This window comes from Perognathus longimembris, chromosome 5, assembly GCF_023159225.1.
Source record: "Perognathus longimembris pacificus isolate PPM17 chromosome 5, ASM2315922v1, whole genome shotgun sequence".
NCBI lineage: Eukaryota > Metazoa > Chordata > Mammalia > Rodentia > Heteromyidae > Perognathus > Perognathus longimembris.
The window spans coordinates 16404025-16428557 of NC_063165.1; the positions used below are offsets into that span (position 1 = coordinate 16404025).

General features: G+C 36.7%; 1 protein-coding gene across 3 annotated transcripts; it reads left to right on the plus strand.

The window, feature by feature from the left end:
* The first annotated feature begins 836 nt into the window (after positions 1-836).
* C5H21orf91 (chromosome 5 C21orf91 homolog) lies at positions 837-24096 on the plus strand. 3 transcript variants are annotated; one of them, XM_048346389.1, is made up of 6 exons: positions 847-951; positions 1406-1557; positions 1914-2047; positions 16509-17045; positions 18741-18803; positions 20774-24096. In XM_048346389.1, exons 3-6 carry the CDS (start codon positions 1921-1923, stop codon positions 20938-20940), a joined length of 894 nt encoding a protein of 297 aa, XP_048202346.1. In that variant the 5' UTR covers positions 847-951; positions 1406-1557; positions 1914-1920; the 3' UTR covers positions 20941-24096. The 3 variants fall into 3 exon arrangements, with proteins under 3 accessions (XP_048202348.1, XP_048202346.1, XP_048202347.1); XM_048346390.1 differs by having other exon boundaries at positions 1406-1550; XM_048346391.1 differs by lacking the exon at positions 1406-1557 and having other exon boundaries at positions 837-951.
* Positions 24097-24533: the final 437 nt, after the last annotated feature.

Genomic DNA, 24533 nt, shown 5'->3' on the forward strand with positions numbered 1-24533 from the left:
CGATGGGAAATCAGTGACGGCCTATCAGTAGCTCTAAGTTCAAGTCCCAGCACTTCTTTCTAGCCAGCTGTGATAATCAGGTTAGCCATTGCCAACGTACAGTTCCGGTGTCTCCTCCTTAGGAGGAGAATACATGAAATAAAACATAAAAAGGAAAAAGAAAAAAAACTAAAAAGTCAAGCAGAGAGTTTCGGAAAGGGTTGGGACCTGAAAACAAGAGGTGGGGATTTGGGGGATTATTCCCTTGTGGGTATGGAAGGAACGTGCCATATTATGGAGGGAGGGGGCGTGCTTAATAAAGAAACAATTTGTCAGGTTGGGAGGCCGGAATTCTGTGTTTGTAATTCTATCAAAATCAAGACACCTAAAAGACGAACTTTTCGGCTCTTATGCCAGCTGACACCTAAGTGGACGTTCGGTGGCAGTGGCTTGTTTGATTCTTGTGATTTCAAACAGTCCCAGTCCCCCACGCGTCTGGGTGCCTTTCGGCTTCCCACCCGTCACTTCCCGGTCTCCACGCGTGCAGCCCCCGCCCCGGGGCAGTAGTTTCCACTACTTAGAAGGGGAGGTGATAAACGGACTGGTCTATTCTCGCGCCCGGAGGAGGGGGGCGATAAGAGGAGCGACTTTCCAGAGGTCAAGCCAGGGGACTAAGAGAGAGATAGGCCCTCGAGGTACAGCTTTAGTTGTGCGTGGTCGTTCGGCGCGGCAGGATCGAGGTCCACGCAGCATTGCAGGGCGAGCGCGGCGATCGGGACGCGCGGTTCCCCCCACACACACACCCCCGGCCGCCTTAGCGGGGTGGCACCGGCGAGAGGGGGCGGGGCCGGGCGCGTTGTTGCTGCCTTCGCCGCGGCCGCCTCCGCTGCGGGCCCGAAACAATAGTGCAGGAGCCCGAGCCGCGCTCGGATCCGCGGCGGCGGCGGTGACGGCGGCCCACGGAGCCGGACGGTAAAGACCCTTCCCATCCCCCGCCACCTGCCCGCGTCCGGCCCCCACGGTCGCGCCTCTTTCGAACCCTCCGCTCCTCCTGCGCTCCCGGTGCCCCGACGGAGGAGGGAGCCCCAAGTCCGAGGGGCGGGCGGGCGCCCCCATGCCGGAGGCCGGCGGGCTGGGGATCCCGGAGACGTCTGTTCCCCTAGCAGACAGGCGGGCGGCGGTCCACGGACGCCCCGAGTGGGAGGAGGCGAGCGCTGGCGCTTCGGTGGAGCGGACCTCGGGAACCTCCCCCCTCCCCCCCACCACACACACACCCTGGGCTGTCCAGGCCCAGCTTGGACCCCTCCGACCGTGCCGGCTCCGCATGGTGGATGCTCCCGCCCGCCGTGGCGGAGCACCGGTCCCGCACCCGACCCCGGCGCCTCCCCCGGGGCGGCTCTGGCTCCCACGTGCGTTTTCCTGCCAGGGACCTCGGCTGGGGAGCCCGGAACTCGGGACTTGGCGAAAACACAACCAGATTCCCCCAGCGAAGTTGCAGAGCTCTGTCCTGAACTGGTCCTGCTCTGCGCTCTGCCAACTTGGTTGGCAGAACCCGGGCAGCTGAGCAATCTGTGTGTGGTTAGTGAACACCCGGGGTGGGGGGGGGGAGGTGGAGGAGAGGGACTGGACGATGCCCCTTCAGTGATCGGGGTGGAGGAGAGGGACTGGACGATGCCCCTGCACCAGTGATGGGAGGAGGAGCCGGCCATGTGTCACCTATGGCTAAGGCGTTTTACGAGCTTTGCGTTTTTCCCACAATAAAATGTGACTGTGAGCTACAAGTTTGGCGACGGTCTGGGTGCTGAGGGCTGTCGTGAGCAGCAGCGTTTTTCTTTTCTCTTGCTCTTTTTCTTCCTAGAAGTTCTCATTATTATTACATGCGATCTTGTCGGGTTCTCGAAATTGTGTAACTTTCCTTCTCTTTTTCTTCATAGGGGCACTATGAACGAAGAGGAGCAGTTTGTAAACATTGATTTGAATGATGACAACATTTGCAGTGTTTGTAAACTGGGAACAGATAAAGAAACACTCTCCTTCTGCCACATTTGTTTTGAGCTAAATATTGAGGGTAAGGACACGGTGTATTTAATGTCATAGCATGAATTTTACACGGCTACTTTTACTAAACTGTCACTTAGATTTCTTGTATGACTGGAAATTGTATAAAATCTGAAGACATGTTAAAGATTAAGGTTTCTGGAAATGAAACAACACAATTAAGAGTTACAGAGTAATCTTGGTTTTTAGAAAACAAAATACTAACCCCATTCTTGCTTAAAGAAAAATGAGATATTGCCTGGTAAATGTGTATTCTAATTGATATCTTATTTGGCTTACCAGTTCTGACAGGCATGTCTGTTTCATATTAAGATCTAATTTAACACTTATAAGTCGATGGTCAAATATAACTTTATTCCTTTGGATCTACTATGCTAGTACTGAGTGAGGTGAACCTGAATTGTTCCTCCCTTTGCTTCCATTATTAACTTCTTTTTAGTGACTCCGGATACCTTCAGGTGTCTATTGGTATCAGCATGCTTCCAATAAAGATGGGGGGTACTACCTTATTCTTGATATATTGAAAACCTGATTATTTTAGTTATGTACAAAAATCTGTAACATTCCTGAAAAAATAAAAAATTGCCTGTAATTTGAATTTAAGGTTGTAACATCTCAGTAGAGAGACTTTCTGTTCTTAGACCTTTACATTTTGGACAGTTTCAAAACAGTATTTCAGTTCTTCCTAGCTATATTTGAAGATTTTTGTGATCTTTTCCTTTTTTTAAAAAGTGATATGAAATGCACACAATGATTATATACTTAGAAATTCTTGTGAAGACTTCCTATTTAGAAATGTAATCACCAAAATAAAAGACAGAACACCATGGATTTTCTGTGTGTTACATAGAATAGCTGTAACTTTGGCAGCTTTACTAAATGTAGTAATTATGACTAATTTCAAAACGATGACTTAAAATACGATTCTTCTGTAACATTTATGTTACTACACTGTTAAACTAGAGCAGACCCTAAATTTATTTCCTTTGGAAATCAAAATGACCTGTATTTTCTTGTGCCTGGTACAAGTGCACATTTGAATGTATAAAAGTATTCGACATTATCCAGTGTAACCCTGTATTCTTCATTTAAGAAAACTGAAGCCAAATAGGTAGAAGGCTCCAGATTGCTGTAGCAAGCTATTGTCACGTGCCAGATATTTGCTGTGAGCACTTCAGTGCCAGCGATTGTACTAAGCACCTTACTGGATTATCTTATTTAAACTCAAAATAGCTCTGGGATGTCTACTATTATTACTCATTTTAAATGTGATGGGACTGAACCTTAGAGACCTCAGTAATACACTTCAGTCTCATAGCTAATAATGACAGTCCTATGCTTTGAAGCTTGGCCACCTAGTTCTATGTGTGTGATCTTAGTTCCACTGATCTACTGTCAATGGTTGTTTTATTCTAAGGCTGGTGCTCAAAGCCTGTTCTCTTCGGTCCTAATTGGTTATCTTTGCTATTCACATTGTCAGCTTCTTTTAGCCAGTGCTTCCTGCTAAATCGTTACTGGGTAAATTTGTTTTTGCAGAAACCTAAATTTTCATAATTGCTTTTCTAGCCTTTTAAAAATATACTTTTTAACTGATTCTGAGTCATAATATAAAGATTATATAAACATTCCTGAGAGTTGCTATATTCCGGAATCCAGTTCTTGATATGTTACATAGTCCTTTGTTTTTATAGTTGTTTGTCAAAACAAAAGCAATTCTTAATTTGATAAAATATTTTATTTAGTATTCTATATATTCTAGGTTTTACCTGTTAAAATTGACAGTTTAACTTTTGTAAGAAAAATTTGAGCAAATATTTCTTCTAATCTAGCACAAGTTCTTAGCTGTGAAGAAAAATTTGTCTTTACTACCATGATAAGCTAGTTCATTATAACCATTTTGTTAAATTTAATATCATGAGATTATATGAAAAAAGAGAAGGAAATGAATACCCTGCTTTCCTTTGTGGACGGGTACTCATTTCTTTATTTCTTGGTTAGTATAAAGATTTTTAAAAATCAATGGAAAAAGGTATAATCACATAAAAATTGTAGTATATATTCTCCATCTTAAATGTTGCTACCAAATTTTGTCACAATGCCACTCAGTAGACTAGAATGTAAGAGGGACTTTAAAATGGACATCTAGAACTACTAATTTGGAATCATGTTCTTTTATAATATGGTAATGTTGCTGGTGCATGTTTTCTTAGCCTACTAAATATATTGCTACATTTGCTCTAAACATTTTTTTCCTTTTTTTACATCCTTAGTAAAAATAAATTATATTAAGGAACAACAGACAGACTGGCTTAGAGCTCATATATTTGAAGTAAATAAAAGTAATATTTTATACAGTTTGGATTGTTTACATCAAATCAGGCCTATCTCCTAATAAACTGGCCTGTTGATCAAAAGCTTTGTGCATACATGTATGTTTGTACAACAAAGACCATGGATAGGGAAATTTTAAGAGACAGTGGGGTCTTTGAGTGATTGATTTCATATTCTAAGCATAGCTCTAAGTTTTCTTATTTTTCCTGTGACTTCACAGTACTAATGAAAGGGGAACTTAGATGGCGGAGGAGGGAGGGCAAGATGGTAGATTAGAAAAAGTGTACAAACCAAGATGATGAACTTAAAGAACTTAAGAAATGAAATCTGAGGACTCAGTTCTTTAAATGTTCTCATGTTTTAAAAAGTCTTCACCTGGGGCTGGGAACATGGCCTAGTGGCAAGAGTGCTTGCCTCCTACACATGAAGCTCTTGGTTCAATTCCCCAGCACCACATATATGGAAAACGGCCAGAAGGAGCGCTGTGGCTCAGGTGGCAGAGTGCTAGCCTTGAGCAGGAAGAAGCCAGGGATGGTGCTCAGGCCCTGAGTCTAAGGCCCAGGACTAGCCAAAAAAAACCCAAAAAAAGTCTTCACCTGTATTTCACTATTAGGATAATGCATCTACTTACAGGATTGGGAGAGATAGGCATAAACTTCCTAATACCTATGCCCTGTCTTTGGCTCTAAGACACAATAAACTTTGTCATATGTGTTAATGACCCAAAATTGTAAATCTAATTTCCTTGTAAAATCTGTAAAGCTATTGAATGACCAAATCACTATCTTTCCCTAGGCTGAGGCAGAGAGAGGAAGGCAACCCAATGAAGCCAGCACTAGTGGCACCAGTAGTGAAACCCAACTGTAATATAACAAAAGTCAGGAATGAGAATTGACAGGGAAAGATCAAAAGCTCTGGTGCCATGACTTCCCATGTTCAGTGTGTGCCAGAAAAATTGGCAAACTGGTTCTTAGATCCTTCCTACCTTCCTTTGATAACCAACTCTCTGTTCTATAAAGGAAAATATTTTAGAAGACGGGACCGATTCCTATTTTACTAAGTTGGTGAGTAAGCATTTGTCTAGCCACCGTAGTCCACCTAATACAGCTCATTAGCAATCTTTATAAGAAAAATCATAGGTATTTTCACTTAGAGGCACAGGTGAGCAGTGAGCCCATGTTTTTTCTTTCTTTCTTTTTTTTTTTTTTTGGCACTAGTGGAGTTTGGATGCAGGGCCTTGAGGTAGACTGACACTCTGCCACTTGGGCCTCTAGCTTTTCTTTTTGGCAGATATTGTTGAAGATGATATCTAGCAAACTTTTTCTGCCTAGGCAGGACTCAAACCATAGTTTTCCGATCTCAGCCTCCTGAATAGCTAGGATTAGAGGAGAAAACCGTCAGTACCAAGCACCTACTTCTGATATCTGGTTATTGACTGTAATGCTTTTGGTAGTTAGTTATGAAGAACCATTTTGAAACTTTATGTTACTAATTTCATTTGAGAGTTGGAAACCGTTATTTGCTGTTTAAGATGTTTCATTCTTTATGTCCTGCTTCTGATGCACTAAAATCTTTCTGCTTCAATAAAGGGACCCCCTCACTTATGTGGAGACATTACAAACTGCAAACTCATTCTGACATGAGCCTCTTTTTGTTTCCCATCCCTTGATGACAACATCTGTCTAAATATTAAATAAAATAGCATTTTAAATATAAAGCTTAATAGGGGTTCTGAAATGGCAATGCTCACAGTTAATTTATTTTTCCTTCACTATCTTTTATAGTCACTTTACTTTTAGTACTTTTAGATGATTCTAATATTAAAAATCTCAGAAGTGGGAATGGACCGTGGCTTACTTGGTGATAACCTTAAGTTATAGAATATATTATCTATCTATCTGCCACTAACGGGGCTTGAGACTCGGGGCTTGAGTGCTGTCCCTCAGCTTTTTTGCTCAGTGCTGGCACTTTGCCCTTTGACCACAGCTCCACTTTTGATTTTTTTTTTTTTTGCTAGTTAATTGGAGATAAGCATCTCATGGACTTTTCTGCTCAGGATTTAAACCATGATCCTTAGATTTCAACTAGGATTGTAGGCATAAGCCACTGGTGCCTAGCACTTAACAGAAAATTTGAAAAGAAGAATAACTGCGGGTAGGCTAATGACCTGTGAGATTACAAAGTTCAGCTTTTCAAGCTGTGTACCTGGCAGAAGATAGCTTTCAGTTTTCAAAGGCCAATTGGGCAATGGGCTCCCAGCAGCTTTGTCTCCTTCACTTGTTCCCTACTTGTTATTCCTTCTGTATACCACAGTCAGGCATTAACCCTTCTTACCTGTATTTCTTCAAGATCCATTTAGTCACTTTCTCTGAATCCATCAACATTTCAGAATGTTTTTAAAATGCATGTCTTGGGCTGGGAATGTGGCTTAGTGGCAGAGTGCTTGCCTAGCATGCATAAAGACCTGGGTTCGATTCCTCAATACCACAAAAACAGAAAAAGCCAGAGTGGTGCTGTGGCTCAAGTGGCAGAGTGCTAGCCTTGAGCAAAAGAAGATTAGGGACAGTGCTCAGGCCCTGAGTTCAAGCCCCAGGACTAGCAAAAAATAAAAATAAAATAAACATGTATGTCTTTCACTGCTTTAGGATCTTAATCTTTTGTTTTACTTAGTTCATTAAAATGCATAGTAAAACACCCAAAGCCTGATTTGCCTTGGACTAAAGAATACAGGTATTCCTTTTTAAACCAAAATGCATTTCTTCACATGCATTTTTGTAATATTTCCATTTTTACTCCTTGATATGACAGGTTCATTTTGCCCCAAATATAGTTTCCCTTTTGTTGTTGTTGAAAAATCAAATATATGTATTACAAGACAATCAAAATATCAAAAGCAAAAAAGAATAAAAAGATTCATAATACTACCTACTTACTAATACTTTCAGTGTATCTTTAAGACTGAAAAGAAGTAGCTGTACCACTGAAAAACCACTTAAATTTAATACATTAGTAACATCTTTTTCGTGTCAATAGGAAGTTTTACCACATCAACTGTTTAATGGTGTATTATATATATATGTATATATATATATTACCATAAATTATCTAACCAGTGTCCCAAGATGGCTGTTTAGCTTGCTGCCAAAAAAAACAGAGGTAAAATATTCTTTTACATCTCTTTTGCTTGTCTAATTAAGTTTCTATTTTGAAAATAGAAAATCGTGAGAATTCCCTGGGAAGAACTTAAAGGTGCAAGGTGTGTCCCAATCTACAGACTTAACATTTGTTCATGTCTTCCTTTACTATTAAACTGATACTATGTAATCTTTCTGTTTTTTTTCGTGTGTGTGTGTGTGTGTGTGTGTGTGTGTGTGTGTGTGTGTGGCTTGAACTCAGGGGCTGGACCCTTGTCCCCCTTAGGGCTTTTTTGCTCTAGGCTAGCACTGTACCACTTGAGCCCCACAGTTATACTTCAGACTTTCTGATAGTATATTGGAGATAAGGAGTCTTAGAAACTTTCCTGCCCAGACTGGCTTTAAACCTGAGATCCTAAGATCTCAGCCTCCTGTGTAGGTAGGATTAAGCATAAGCCACCAATCCCTGGTGTGAGTGGTCTGTCATTTATATAATTATTTCATCTAACCTATTTTTTAAAATTATTTTTACTCTAGAATTACTGTGATTCAGTTATGACATGCACAGTATTTAATAATATTAAACCAAGCAAGGTAGGATTCAAGTTCCTAAGTCAATGTATTTTTGCCCCACAAAGAACTTCCTATCTTAGTCTGTCTAAAGTAGCATTGTGAAAAGAAGTGCTTGTAAGACTGGGATTGAATATATCGTCTAAAGTGTATGCTGCTAAAGTATTATATTTATGTAGTTCACTTTAGGCTGAACTTTAATTTTTGTCTTTTGTGGTATGATTTATAAATTGCTAGTTTTCTTGTCTTCGTTTAGTTTCATTTTCTTATCATATATTTCATGAGTTGTTATGATGATCTCAAATTCGCCCTGATTGTTACTGTTTACAAACTGTGCACTTCATTGAATTATAAATCTTCAGATCCACCAATATATCATAGCACGCATAGATAGATAGACAGATACTTAAAGAATACTTAAAATACTTAACTGGAATTTCAGGGTCAGTGATTTAAATAAATGCAAAGAAGTTCAGTTGCAAAATTTATTTTGTAAATAGTTTGGGGTCATCTTTTTCATTTTATTTTTCTTATCTATGAGAAAATCACATTTCCTGATTTTGAATTTATAAATTTCATTTATCATGATGGCTTGCCCTGCTCATCTGGTTATTGCAAAGCATTTTTTTCAAGATACGAAGTAACGGGGCTGGGGATATAGCCTAGTGGCAAGAGTGCCTGCCTCGGTATACCCGAGGCCCTAGGTTCGATTCCCCAGCACCACATATACAGAAAACGGCCAGAAGCGGCGCTGTGGCTCAAGTGGCAGAGTGCTAGCCTTGAGCGGGAAGAAGCCAGGGACAGTGCTTAGGCCCTGAGTCCAAGGCCCAGGACTGGCCAAAAAAAAAAACAAAAAAAAACAAGATACGAAGTAACAGCTTTTGAGCCTCACTTATGGTTAGAAAACTTATTTTTCTTATGTTTGTTTTCCATGCAATTTGTAAGTGGACATTTAAAATATACATCTATCATTTCATAATTTGAATAGATTTTCTAGGAGTATAACAGTTTAGTGAACAGAAACTTTTTTTAGGATAACTAGTATTAAATTAAATATAGATATATATTTTAAGGCATATACATATCAGTACATATGGAACACAGCATTACTTAGATCATTTGGATTATTGGCCTAGAGGTTTTTATAGCATAATTTTTATTGAATTGTAACACTTAAAAGTTGTGATCTAAATTTAATAAATTTTAATGAACCAGGAAAAAAATATGGTGTGCTGCTATGAGCTTAGTATCTTTTATTAATCCATCAGTGTGGCTTCAAAAGAAATGGGGAAGGATTCTGTACATGTTCTCCCAGTTATCTGCCCTGATACTATGCCAATTTGGCAGTTTATTTACAATGTGATGATTTAAATTCAAATGAATTGAAATTAAATAAAATTAACACTTCAGTTCCTAGGTCACTGTAGCTACATTTCAAATGCTGAATTGCCATAGAAGCTGGTTGATATTTTATGGCTCAGATATAGCAATGTCCATCCCCACAAAAAGTTTTGTTGGACATTGCTAATTTTAAAGGGGGGGTAATAAAATAGAAAATGGGTTATTTTTTATAACAGCCATTTTAGTAATAAACAGTTGTTATGTAGGTGTTTTCTCAACCTTCCAACTGTTAGAATGAAAAACTAGAATTCACTAGGAGAAGGATGTTCTTTCGTTTTTTTGTCTAATCATTTACCATTTATACATCAAACAGTATAAAAACTTATATTTTGGCTTGCTTGGTAATTTCAGGTTGAGGCTTATCTTTAGACATTATCTCTCTGAAGTCTTAGCTGAAATTGCCCTTGATAATTCATATACCGGAAATAAGATGATTTAACTGCTCAACCCTCCTTTTAACACACAAAGAAGCTTTTAACATGACATAACCATCCCTAAGCTAAAATCTGTCTAAGACCACCTGTTGTTACATCTTTCTTTAAGGCTGTAATTCTCAAATGTGATTCTCAAAGCAAGTTGCTAAACCCATCTGTGTATTGGCTTAGAGTGGTGGTTGCCAATAATTCCATCTGCTGGCTAAGTAGAGATAAACAGTTGTCTCCTCCTCTTCCTCCTCCTCCTCCTCCTCCTCCTCCTCCTCCTCCTCCTCCTCCTCCTCCTCCTCCTCCTCCTCCTCCTCCTCCCCCTCCTCCTCCTCCCTCCTCCCTCCTCCTCCTCCCTCCTCCCTCCTCCCTCCGCCCTCCTCCCTCCTCCCTTCTCCCTCCTCCCTCCTCCACAGTTTATAGGAGCTAACAGTCTCATGGACTTTTATGCCTGGCAGCCATTCTAATCCATATCAATGTGTAGTCGTGGTACAGTGTAGGTTACCTGGCATGGCTTCAGAGACTTGGTACATGCAGGCACATGTGCATATGTTAAAGCAGTGGTAAGAACTGTTCTGAACTGAAGAATACATGCCCTGTTTTCACTTGATAGCTGCTCCTTGGTACAGACCAGATGAATTGTTGCACAAATGTTTGTCATATTTGAAGGTAATATGCTTAAAACTTTTTCACAGCATGTGACTATCCTTGAACTGCAATCATAACTAAATTTTCTTGCCTTATTCAAACACTAAGAGGAAAAATACCATAAACCCACCATTTGGGACAACCCATACTGCCAGTTCTCTGACTCTGCTCAAAGTGTGAAGTAAAAAGCAGAAGTGGCTGGTTGCCTAACAATTACCAATTTCTCACCAACGTGTGCAGTGTGTATTAAAGCTTTATATCTAACTGCAGGCTGTATCATATTTGTTATACCTGTGGTACACCAAAGTATATAAAGCCATTCTTTATATTTAAAAGTGAAATATGTAATCAAATTCTGAATAAAGTCTAGTTAGCAACAGCAAAACATACATAAGGCAGTCAGTGATGTGACTCAGGCATGTGACGTGAAAAGCTGTGTGCCATCAGTGTAAAGATAGTTTATCTGACTGGATCAGCTGGTGAACCATCAGGGTAAGATTGCTTAGCTTATTTCATTGCCACTAAATCATAAATAACATCTTCTTCTTCTGGGGATATGGCCTAGTGGCAATAGTGCTTTCCTCACATACATGAAGCCCTGGGTTCAATTCCCCAGCACCACATATACAGAAAATGGCCAGAAGTGGCGCTTCAGCTCAAGTGGCAGAGTGCCTTGAGCAAAAAGAAGCCAGGGCCAGTGCTCAGGCCCTGAGTCCAAGGCCCAGGACTGGCGAAAAACAAACAAAAAAAAACATCTTCTTCAAAAGGCTCTGGTAAAAGCAGAATATAATGGGATACCTGACAGAATTTTTAAGTGTTTAGTTGCTTGTGGCTTTTTTTGGTACTGTTTAGAATATTATTGCTGATACTTTCTTCGTTAGGAAAAAATACATTTTTACTATCAGCAAATTAACATGGGAATAGTCTTAATTTTTTTTAAAGGGAAGTGTAAGCCTAGAAATAAATGTCCATGCTTCAGTAGTTGGGCCTCTCTATATCTTTAACCAAGCTTTCATAAAACAACTTATTTTAGAGAGAGAGAGTTAAAAAATTAGTTTGTGGGATAGCAATAGCATGACAGCTGAGTCAGTGTAAGTTTTTAAAGTATTAAAGGATGGAATCTGTGGATAATTAGGATGCCAATTACAATAGCCTTTGGAGGAAATTGTAGCACAGTCTTTAAACTGGTTTGAAAATTCCTTATAACTCAGCTCCTTAGAAGTATTGACTCATTTAATTGCATTTAGCTTTCAAAGTCTTTTTTAAATAAATTAGTGCTCAGAGCTATTTACACTTGTAATTAAAATTAAAAAGTCAGTTGGGTAACTCACTGAAAACTCTGATAATACTCCACCATTAGATTGAAATGATGAGTTGGAAAAAACAAAATCACTTCAAGAGTTTAGAAAGTGTTGAGTATATTGCTCTTATAAATAGAATGAGCTATAACATTCTTTTCTATTTAGAAAGTATTTTTTCAATTATGCAAAGCAGCCTGCTACTGCATGGGATATTTAAAAGTATGCTTGCAAAACAATTGTCAAGCTGAATTTTAATGTACCCAAGGCCTATTGTATGAAACTGTAACCTCTCTGGACATCTCTTTGACAATAAGTAAGAAAAAAAATCTAGTTGTTTTCAAATGTTAACCCATTCAGATAAAGAAATTAGAGGTTCAGATCTTACCAAACCAGCCCTCTATGCATTTTTACTGTACTAAATTTCAACTTAAAAATAGTAATTGGGTAAAGCTTTATGGTTTTCCTGGAAGATTATGGTATTCTTGCCACAGAAATGCCATCTTTATTGGTGCATTTCCTTAGACTATAGGCCAGATGGGCCAGTACCCAACAGACTTAGTATTACTATCTTCAAGTATTCTCTGTGCAAACTGACAGAACTATACATCCTAAGTTACCTTAGTAGGATGGGCAAAAATCCACTGTTAAGAAATTTTGTTTGACATCCCTTAAAATGTCTTGTAGATTTTCCTTATGAATGTAACTACTCTCGCTCCTACACTGAGGATGCTTGTGAGTAAAATAAATGAAGTCCTTTTTTTTTCCCACAGAACTTTCCTTCTAACAAGAGGTAAAAGCCAATTTAAAAGGCTGTTATAGGGCTGGGGATATAGCCTAGTGGCAAGAGTGCCTGCCTCGGATACACGAGGCCCTAGGTTCGATTCCCCAGCACCACATATACAGAAAACGGCCAGAAGCGGCGCTGTGGCTCAAGTGGCAGAGTGCTAGCCTTGAGCGGGAAGAAGCCAGGGACAGTGCTCAGGCCCTGAGTCCAAGGCCCAGGACTGGCCAAAAAAAAAAAAAAAGGCTGTTATAAAATCTGCTGTGATAAATTAACACAGATTTGTTGGTTAGAGAAGGCTTCTTAGAGGAAGTAAGAACTATATAGATGATAGTGATAATGACTTGTTTGCAGTGGGAATGGACTGAAGTAGAATTTTAACACATATAGTTACTAGATCTTTTTGGGAAGGAAAATCTAGGAAGGCAGCAAAGCATCTGAGATTGGGGGAGGGAGAAACTCTTAAGCAGAACACAGCACAGAAATGGAGGAACAAATGGTGAACAAATGCAGAAGTGGTACTCACTAGACACTATATTGAAACTGAACTATACAACTTGTGGGTAGGGATGGCAGGGGAAAAGTGGAAAGGAGAGGGAATAACTGACATTGTCCAAAAAGATATATAGCTAGTCCTGAGGCTTGAGCTCAGCGTCTAGGCACTGTCCCTGAGCTTCTTTTGCTACCAGCTAGCACTCTACCATTGAGCCATAGTGACACTTCCAGCTTTTTCTGTTTATGTGGTGCTGAGGAATCGAACCCATTACTTCATGCAAGCTAGGCAAGCACCCTACCACATGGCCACATTCCCAGCCCAGAAATATACTCTTTACTGCATGTGTTCTATAGGGAATTGGTTCCCAAATGTCTGAATGACTTTGAAATTGTGTTTGCAATTTATGTGCTTCACCTATAACTATTTTAAGTCTGTGATTTATTGTTTATCTTGGCAGATTTTTTAGAAGCATTATAATGTTTATTTTCTTGGCTCCTGTTATTGGTATGGAGAGAAAAACTGGCATAAGTAAAATTACAGTCCTTGAGTCATTATGAAGTAACATTAGGCTAGAAGCAAACTTTTTAAAGTCCATATTCTATTGACCTGTTTGGAGGACGGAGCTCTGAGGTATATCAGGACATTCATTGTTTCACATTATCAGAAGTTTCTATATGAGGGCCAAAAATTCCACAAAATTTAACAATAAATATTATTTTCTGTAGTATAGTTTAGAACCTTCAAAGTTTTAAAAGTGCTTTCTTTCATATATACTAAAGGAGAAACTTGCATTTTATATTCAGATAGTACTAAATCAGGGGTTCACACAAGATAAGCTCTGTCAATAGACTCAGAGCAAATCCATTTATTATTTGGAGATACTAACTAGCTAGCCTTCAGTTGACAATAAGACATAAAGGAATTTGAAGAATAAGGACGCTCTTTAGTAGATTTGGTAAAATTTACTAATTTAATAAAATTGGTAAAGTAAGTCTGTCTATGTACCTATGTTACCCAGAGAATCATTTCTTATTTGGTCTACAACTGTGACAACACACTTTTAGCTTTATAAAATTCTGTCATAGAGAATTACATAACTTCCAATATTTTTTTGTTTTTTTATTCTTTCAAATTTTTATTATCAAACTGATGTACAGAGAGGTTACAGTTTCATACGTTAGGCATTGGATACATTTCTTGTACTGTTTGTTACCTCGTCCCTCATTCGCCCTCCCCCTCCCCCTTTCCCTTTCCCGCCATGAGTTGTTCAGTTCATTTACACCAAACAGTTTTGCAAGTCAATATTTTTATTTCAATAAATAAGAACTGTAAGCTTTTTATATTTTCCTAATTGGAAGATACATATTGTTATGTCAATTAGAGCTTTGACATGTTAACTTGGAGCTTTTTCACATGTTAACTTATTTGAATGTTGCTAGAAACTTGACCTAATTAGATGGGTAGAAATACATACATACACACAAATGCAGTATAAGTAGCTAAGTAATAAATATAATTTATATTTTCAGTGTAGGTAGAAAATTCTTAAGTTTTACACAGTTTTTATGCATGGTGGAAGAAACAAGTCTCAAAGGTTTAAGCGTAACCCTTGAGAGCACTTGCTGGCACCTGCCTCTAACGGTGCTCAGAAGCCATGCTATGCTCTCACATAGTTTCAGGTAAGGTATGAGGTAATGTATATATTCTGGCAAGCTCAGCAAGTCCTGCCGTTGGCTAAGTCTACTTTGTTAGAACAAATTAATATTTGCAAGCATTTTATACCTCATTTCAAACCATTACAATGCAAGTCATTGTCTTACTATCAGCCAGAATTTAGAGTTGGGGTTTAAAAAAATATTAGGTTGGGCCAGGCACCAGTGGGTAACACCTGTAATCCTACCTACTCAGGAGGCTGAGATTTGAGGATTGTGGTTCAAAGCCAGCCCAGGCAGGAAGATCCATGAGACTCTTATCTTCAATTAAAACTAAAATTTGAGTGGCTGTCCATTTACTCATTTTCAAAGCCAAGCAGATTTACACTTGATAGTTCTGTCAGGCATTAATTTCCTGCTATACTCCTTGATTTTCCTTCAGTATTAAAAGAAGTGCCATTTGGATTTAATAATATAGCTTGGATTTATGAAAATTTATTAACATATACTGGTATATTGAAATTTCTATCCATTGTATATGTCTTTAGAAAATAAGATAGTATGCTTAAGCTCTACTTAAATATGTACAGATATAAAAATGTAATGTAAATATTTCTGTTATTTATATGTTGTGAATATTTGTGAGTTGAAGGATTATACTGGCTATTGTGTCTTGGCAGGTTGGATTTACTATTATGTGCATAATAATTTATGTGTAATTCATCTCTTTCACAAGATAAAATTATCGTGATGTAGATTTAATAAGAATGAAATGGTAGTGTGAAAAACATAGGACACCTTCCTTTCCTTAAAAATTAATATAAACAGTTAATCAGCTTTTTCAAAGCTTATGTTAATATATATTATCTCAGTCTGGTTTTTCTCTCTCCAGTGAAAACATAGCACTGATTTAAGAATATGATTTACCTGCATTTTTGTTAGGGGAAAAAAAGGCTGAGCATTTCTATTATTGAGCCTTAGAAAGGAAAGTTTGCAAGTGTGTACTTCAAGAGGATTAGTGAAGAAAACATGGGAGGAAATTATAATCCAATTTCTGAAGCAAGGTAAATTAAAAATTTTACCCAATGTTAAGAGATTAAAGATAATAGAAACTTCTTCTTTGCAGTATACTTATATAAACTTTGTCTTTAGAGTTTCTATGATTAAAATCCAAAATGTGCTTTGGTTCATTTCACCTAAAATTTTCTTATTTTGTCAGCAGCTGATGAAATTTATGCAAAAAGGAGGAACTTAACATTGAATCAGGAGTTTTGAAAGATAACTCACAATGTAACCTAAATATATAGCAAGATAAAAAGTGCCATAGTTCTCTACTCTCTAACATTTTTATTAAAATTATTTTGCTGAAAAAAAAGGAAAACATTACCATTTGAAGAACAAGAATCTGTGAGGGTAAATCGTTGAGTAGTATTTCTTTAGATTGTATACAATAAATTCTTTAGATTGAATACAAAAAGGTGTCTCTAGACATACTCAAATTCAATCATTAAGTACTTAGACTTTGCTGTTCACAAGAATATTACTGAGTAAATAGTTAATTTGAAGTAGAAAGTATATATCAAGCCACATTGTATTACTAGTGTCAGTACTTCTTAGCATTTTCTTCTACATATGAATTTTCAGACACTTTATTTTAGTAGAATTTATGTATTCTTAAAGCAACTTATAGAAATGTAATATCTTCTTGAATGTGCATTCTTTCTTTTTTCTCTAGGCGTTCCAAAATCTAATCTTTTACACACCAAATCACTAAGGGGCCATAAAGACTGCTTTGAAAAATTCCATTTAATTGCAAACCAGGATTGTCCTCGATCTAAGCTTTCCAAAAGTACATATGAAGGAGTTAAAACCATTTTGAGTAAGAAGATAAACTGGATTGTACAATATGCACAAAATAAAGATCTGGAGTCCAATTCTGAAAGTTCTAAAAACTCCCAACATCACCTGTTTAATTTCAGGCATAAGCCAGATAAGAAATTACTCCCACAGTTTGACTCTCAAGTGCCAAAATATTCTGCAAAATGGATAGATGGAAATAAGAGTAGCATTTCAAACTGTAAACAAAGGATTTTGGAGCAGAGGGGAAATACAGACTTTGGGCTGGCTATGTTACAAGATTCAAGTGCCACTTTATGCCGTGACAGTGTAGTGTGGCCCCACAGTTGCAAGCAGGCACAGAAAAAAGAAGAGGCAATCTCTAGTCCAGAGGCGAACGCCCAGAGACAGAATCTACAATTCAGCAGAGAGGAATGTAAGTAACAAGGAATAAAAGGATGCAAATTGAGTGGGTAGGTTTTGGAGATGTTTTTGTTTGCTTTTTACATTCTTATATGTCTAATGTTGAGAATTTTAATGTAGAATTACATATTTGTTACACATAGTATTTAAATGACAGCTTGACCTTAGCCAAAAATGAGTTTTAAACTCTGGAATACTTTTGAGTTTGAACTACCTGTTGAAGTTCAACAACTCGATCACTGTTTTTGTCACTTTAAGAAATAAGGTGGGGCTGGGAATATGGCCTAGTGGCAAGAGTGCTTGCCTCATATACATGAAGCCCTGGGTTCGATTCCCCAGCACCACATATGTAGAAAACAGACAGAAGTGGTGCTGTGGCTCAAGTGGCAGAGTGCTAGCCTTGGGCAAAGAGAAGCCCAGGGATAGTGCTCAAGCCCTGAGTCCAAGCCCCAGGACTGGCAAAAAAAAAAAAAAAAAAAAAAAAGAAAGAAGGTGAATGGATCAATAAAGCATGAATTGAAAAGTTCATAGTTTATACTGTTTACATAAGTATAGCCTCAACTTGCTTTTTTTCTTTTTTTGCCAGTCCTGGGCCTTGAACTCGGGGTCTGGACACTATCTTTGAGCTCTATTTTTGCTCAAGGCCATAACTCCACTTCAACTTTCTGATGCTTAATTGAAGATAACAGTCTTTATTATTATTATTTTTTTTTTTTTGGCCAGTCCTGGGCCTTGGACTCGGGGCCTGAGCACTGTCCCTGGCTTCTTCCCGCTCAAGGCTAGCACTCTGCCACTTGAGCCACAGCGCCGCTTCTGGCCATTTTCTGTATATGTGGTGCTGGGGAATCGAACCTAGGGCCTCGTGTATCCGAGGCAGGCACTCTTGCCACTAGGCTATATCCCCAGCCCGAAGATAACAGTCTTACAGACTTTCCAACCCAAGCTGCCTTTGGCCATCATGAGATCTCAGCCTCCTGAAAAGCTAGAATTACAGGAATGAGCCACCAGTGCAGCCTCTATGAACCTAGTACACATTGTAATTTCACAAATATTTATAAGACCAACTATCTAGAGGTGTCATTTAAAAGCAAAAGTCTGACATTTTACTAATCTATAGGTGATTTGTGTTCTAATTTTAAAATTAGGAAACATGATTCATTTTGTCTGCATCTGTTTCTATAAAAACTTATAGAAAGTGAAGTAATTTTAACTGACCTCAAAGCCAAATTATTTTAGAACCAGAAGGGACTTTGAATACCATTTTTAACAATTTTTAGATATTGTGAATTATCTAAGGTTGTTTAACTAGATAGACAAAATGATTTTTCAGGTTTTTTCCACAGTACTTCAGTGTGTTCAAACAGTATGTCATGAACTGTGTAATGTGTATTCAAAATGAGCTTGATGGACAGTGACTGTAAATTTTTGTAAACTCAAATAAGAGACACCAGAGTTCAGTAGGCCTATTAAGTATTTCTTGGTGATGTGTTTCCTGTTATTACTGATGATATTGTTTTTTTTTAATTAGAAATTAGGGGGTTGTGACCAGGACTTGAGAGCTCCTACTGCATGAGCTAATGAATGAATGCTGGAGTATTGCTGAATATTGTGTTTGCAGGTGACTGCAGTGTGTTGAAATTAGTATATTGTGTTAGGCAGCTTATTTTCCCTTTTGTGATGTTACAATGAGTATGTTTTCATGTTTCAGTGAACTCAATGACACTTGGTGAAGTAGAGCAACTGAATGCAAAGCTCCAACAGCAAATCCAGGGTAAAGAATCAGTTTTGATGTTTTTTTTCTCACATGAAAATTTTTGATATAGAAAGTCTCCTATGGCAGAACATGATTAGCTTCAGTAATATTTAAATTTGGAAATTACATATTTGAACCTTTAAGACTTTCCATAGATAAAAGAATGAGAACACCACGTTTATTCCTGTTTTTCTTTTGTTGCTGCATATTGAATAGTGCATAGTAAAGTTCCTCACTATGACATTACCCCTGTATACAATGTATTTTGATCATTTTCCCTTCTGCTGTTCCTCTTTATCCTTCTTATTGTCCTCATCTCCTTAGAGGTCCCCTTTTACTTTCATGACCTTGATTGTTCTGTTTTGTCTTCCTACATGTGCAGCATTTTCTTTATTCATTCCTTGATGGGTACATAGCCTGGACTCCATAACTTAGTTATTGTTTAATACTGCTGTTATAATCACGGAAAGATAGCTATCTCCACAGTAACTTAGTTGACTTCAATTCTTTTGTCTGTATACCCAGAGATGATATGCCTGCGTCATATAGCAGTTGTATTTTTAACTTTTTGAGGACCCTCCACACTGACAGAAATAGTGGCTACATTAATTTACATTCCCACCATCAGTGAAAAACCAACAAACTCACACACACACACACACATACACACACACACACACACACACACACCTATAGCATTTGTTGTTTGGTTTGATAATAGCCCTTTTGACTAGATGAGGTGGAATTCCAGTACAATTTTTAGTTTCACTTTTCTAAGTAAAAATGGAGACTACAGTAAATCTTTACTTTTTATCAACATTTTAATCATCATATACTCATGCATTGTACATTAGTTATCAGTGATCCCTGACAGATCTTTAAGGCAAGTAGGATTGCCATTGACTTTTTGTTTTGTTCTCTTATTAATCATAAATTTCAAATGCAGAAAAGTAGTGAGACCAATATAATGAACCCCTTGACCAATCTTCACCAGCTTTTAACTTTTATTTTAAATCATTGCTAATTTTTTTCTTTTTGTATCCTTTCCTCTTACCCTACTCTAACCCCTTGCATGGATTATTTAGAAACAAGTCCCAGACATTTTACTGTTTTGCCCATAAACACTTGAGGATTTTTTTCTGAAAGATGACTCTTTTTCAAAACAATGACAATGTCATCACATCTTAAAAACTGATAATATTTTAGCATCATCAAATATGATGGGAACAGTTAAGAGCATTCATATTTCACAATTGTTTCCTTTTCTTTACAATGTATTCCTTGTCAGGTAATGAAATTGCACTTTGGAGACCTTTAAGTTGCTTCCATACATTAATGCAACCAGTAGCACATAAAAATCCTTTTTTAAACTATGTGTCTTGACCACACAGCCTCTAGAATAATGTGATAGTAATCACAGTTTATATTTTTCAAATATTTTACAAATATGTTATCATTGAATTCTTAATTAACCCTGTGAGGTTTTTGCTTTCATTATTGATCTTAAACATAAAAGGTAATGGAAACATTAGAGCATTTTTCCTGAGGCATATGATTTAGGAGCAATGTTTTTTGAAATTCCAGGTAATATGATTAGAAAGCCTTTTGGAAGAGTTTCCAAACCTGGATAGCAATGGGCACTTCTTATCCAAAGACAATTAAATATTGGTGAACCTATTTGTGGATTCTACTTGAGAAATGGCACAGTAGTAGAGATAACCACCATTTCTGTTCCGTATGTTTGTTCTTATTTAATTATAACTTGAATTACACTTGATGCATAGAGTTTCAATATTCCACTTGGGTATTTAAACTATTCAAACTTGCTGTATTGATCAAGCTTATAGGCTTTGAAGAGAACTCTGTTTCCTTGGTGTGATAAAATTTGCCTAATATATTCATCTTATTAAGAGTACTTATTTAAAATATAAATCAGGAGCTTAAACTTTGTATACTAAAAAATGAAACTACTTTTTAAATCTTTACAGAAGTTTTTGAAGAGTTATCACACCAAGTTCAAGAAAAAGATTCTTTGGCCTCAGAGCTCCATGTCCGCCATGTTGCCATTGAACAGCTTCTCAAGAACTATTCCAAGTTACCATGCCTGCAAGTTGGACGAACAGGAATGAAGTCACACTTTCCCATAAACAACTGAACCAGACATCACATACTCTACCCTTCATTGGTCTGCCAAGCATGCAAACTTTGAAGAAATTTGAAGAAAGTTCATGGTCCATATTTTTATGATCATTTCTTTAATTTGAAGAGCATAAGGAGATATCGAATATCCTTGTCTAATAAAGTAGATCCCTGTCTTCTAGGGTTATCATTTGGCTTCATTTTGGGAATCTTTTACCTATTGTTTACTAAATGCTTGTCCCTAATTTTCACACCATGTACCTATTTAAATATACTGTTAACAGTGTGATTTTATTAAACATTTTAATATAATGCCAAGACAATAGAAGATTAAGAAACTATATTAATCTAAACTACTAAAGATAATTTTAAAAGGGAAATGGAATTCATAAATCACCTCTTATTTATTATGAGCAATATTTTAATATAAAATTTTATATACAAAACTGCTATTTTAGGTACTTCATTCCCTTTATAAATGTGTATTTGAAATGGCACCATATATTTACACTTTCATGTGTAAATATGTTCACCCATATTTCAGATCAGTGCATTTTATTCTTTTTAATACAGTGTTTTTACAACTGTTACGTTGCTTTCCAAAGATAAATGTATTTTGGAGTAGCAATCTATCTAGTTCAGTCTTCTGATAAATTAAGAAGGCAAAATGAATAACTTGGAGCAAATAATCAAGTACATAAAATACATTATTTTGTTTTCTAACTATAGCAATTCCAAGTTAATTTAGTAAGAGAATAATGAGCTAATTTCTGTATCTATTTTTTTGTCCCCATAGAAATCACATTGTTACTTTCCTTCTAAAGACTTGTTATATTAGGCTTGGGACAGAATAAGTGAAGCCTCACTTCCAAGTCAAATGTAATATATATTTTCAAATAGAAATTAGTGTACTATTTTTGGAAAAAAGAATTCTGTGTGCCACTTCAGATACATTTCAAAAAATTCTTATTAAATGGTTCAAATTTTGTTTTCTATATCATTTCAATCAATGCTTAAGAGTGCATTTCAAAATATTTTTCTAAACTTTAAAGTCTAATGGGAAAGATAAAATTTCTTGACACAAGAAAAACAAAACTCCTAATTCAACATAATAAGCTCACACAAAAGGACATTCTTATAAGCTGCCTATGTTTTCAGTGTTCTTAACTAATAGTTTGTGTAAAGCAACTAGATAAATTTTAATGTTCTATAGTAAAAAGTATATCCATGGTCTATAAATTCTATCTTTAAATGATACTTAGGATGTGTTTTCTCTATGCTTGAAATAATCTAAAAAAAGAAAATCTCCATTAACTTGGCAGCTTCATGTATAAAGATATAGATGACTTCTGCCTTAAATTTGACAGCCAATACTGGCTTGGGTCAGATTTCAATCTTAAACACAAACAGTATTTGACTATTCAAAAAAAATGTTTCCATCCAATTAAAAACAACTTTTTTGTAATGCTATAATGTAGTATTAAATTTCCCTGAAGGTATTAATTGATATGCCATTAATTTTGTTTTGTTTTTCTTTGAAATATGCTAAACAAACAGGCTTTTAAGTGTAGAAGAAAACCCCTTTCAAATTCAGTTCTTTGAGAGCCATCTAAAATGAACTTACAATGCAAGGAGTGAGATGGATGTATTGCCTTAGTTTTGATAAGCTTTAAATTGAATGTGTGCAACTGGAAAGTGTCTAAATTTACAAATTGGATTAAAGACATGTTCTGGTCATGCCAATAAGTATTTTAGTGTTTAGTTGTTATGGTTACACTTTGAAATTTGAATTTATTCTTTTTTGGCATAATTAGTTAATATTATGAGCAAATGTGGTTGCACATATTTGGGCTTCTGTTTAGATGACTTCAGGACAGTCATAAAAGTTTGCAGTGTGTTGCAGTTGATACCAGTAGTAGTGTATTTCCAGAACATGAGCCATATGGTGCAATCCTAAATACAACAGTGTTATCCAAAGAAAATGTTTGCTCCTCTCTTAAAGAGCTTCCTGGCAAGTATGTGGCTTTACTAATGAGTTTGAAATCATTGTGTGGGAATGTGCATGTACTAAGATCTTAATTAGGGACTCCAATTTAATCCATGTAGATATTGCTACTTAATCTTCTCAAAGGAAAGGTGCTCTAAAACTATCTGTGGTGCTAGTACTAATACCTAGTACTTATTCCATTGAATTTCTAGAAAAAAATCATTGAGATATTTTGCATAACGTTGTATCTTAATATTTGTTATACATATTTCTGTGCTTTCTTGATTGAATATGCAATTGCTATATATGCAAAAATGAGGATCAGGGACAGAGTTGAGTACTAGTGAGAGAACATGAACTACATACACATAGACCAGTTTCCAAACTTGGCTGTTCTGTTGTCAGTACATGAGAAAGTTTTTTTAAAAATCTCAAGGGTGGCTTCACTTTCAAGACAACAAGAGACATATTGTTATACAGTCATTACTGACTTTTCAGAGCTTCTGTAGTCAAGGACAGGAAATAATTTTTTTCATCTTTGATCACCATATGATGGTTTTCTTTAAAGGTTAGGTTTTCTTCTGTTTACCATACTGGAGGCCATGAGTGTGATCCCCATTACTATAATAAAGTTTTTAAATTATCCAACTTTATTTTTATCCTTTTGACTAATATTAACATCTAAATTAGTCCTTTGAGCTGGGGCATATTATCTCATACTTATGATCCAAGCTAGCTACTCAGGAGGCAAAAATCCGAATAATCATGCAAAAAGGTTAGCAAGACCCCATCTCAAGAAGCCAAGTATGTTGAGCATATTCCTTTAATTAACAGCTACATGGAAGACATAGATAAGATTGGAGTCTAAGGCAGGCTAATGAAATATGAGAAGACTTATCAGAAAAAGAAAATGAAAAATGGCCAGGAGTCATTGCTCAAATGGTAGAACACCTTCACCTCAAAGCTCAGACCTGTCAAAAATAAGTCCTTTGAAAAAGAACGTGCACTTGAGGCTCCAACAAGACGATACTCAAGCAGCCTAGCAATATTTTGTTCGGTTATATAATCCTTTATGTAAAATGTTGGAGTAAAGAGATACCCTTAGTTTTCCAACATATGTGTTCATTTCACCAGAAAGTGCCCATTTTTATACATTTAAAAATTTACAGTATCAAGCTTATGTTGGAAAGTGATTTTAGAAATGGCAAACAAAATTTATTCTATTTTGCTATCATTTTAATAGCTATCTGAAGAGTATTTTTGTCTTATGTTTTACTCTGTATCCTTTGTTATTGAATTATTTAAAATATTTTTATCATTTGCATTGGTAGTTGCACTGTTAAGGTTTGTGCCTCAATTTTTGTTAATTTTTTTAAAGTAAGTTTTATTTGTGTGTTACTTACCACTTTTGCTTTTTTGTTTCATTTTAGAGGAAATAAGCTTTCATTATTAATACCGCAAAATGTATATGCTTTGAAATAGAGATTTTTAAAGATTAGGTTTTTGTGCAGTTATAGTATAAAGATTCAGATTAGTAACCATAAAAGAAGATTATGTGTCCGTGAAATACAAATTACACATTGAAAAGTTCTTGTATTATTTTTATTATAGTTCCTTTACTG

What these genes read in the sequence shown, in the direction of transcription:
- C5H21orf91 (XM_048346391.1), top strand. Translation starts at nt 1,921, where the DNA reads ATGAACGAAGAGGAGCAGTTTGTAAACATTGATTTGAATGATGACAAC. An exon ending in TTTTGAGCTAAATATTGAGG is followed by an intron (nt 2,048 to 16,508) that starts GTAAGGACACGG and finishes TTTTTTCTCTAG; the next exon opens with GCGTTCCAAAATCTAATCTT. An exon ending in ACAATTCAGCAGAGAGGAAT is followed by an intron (nt 17,046 to 18,740) that starts GTAAGTAACAAG and finishes TTCATGTTTCAG; the next exon opens with TGAACTCAATGACACTTGGT.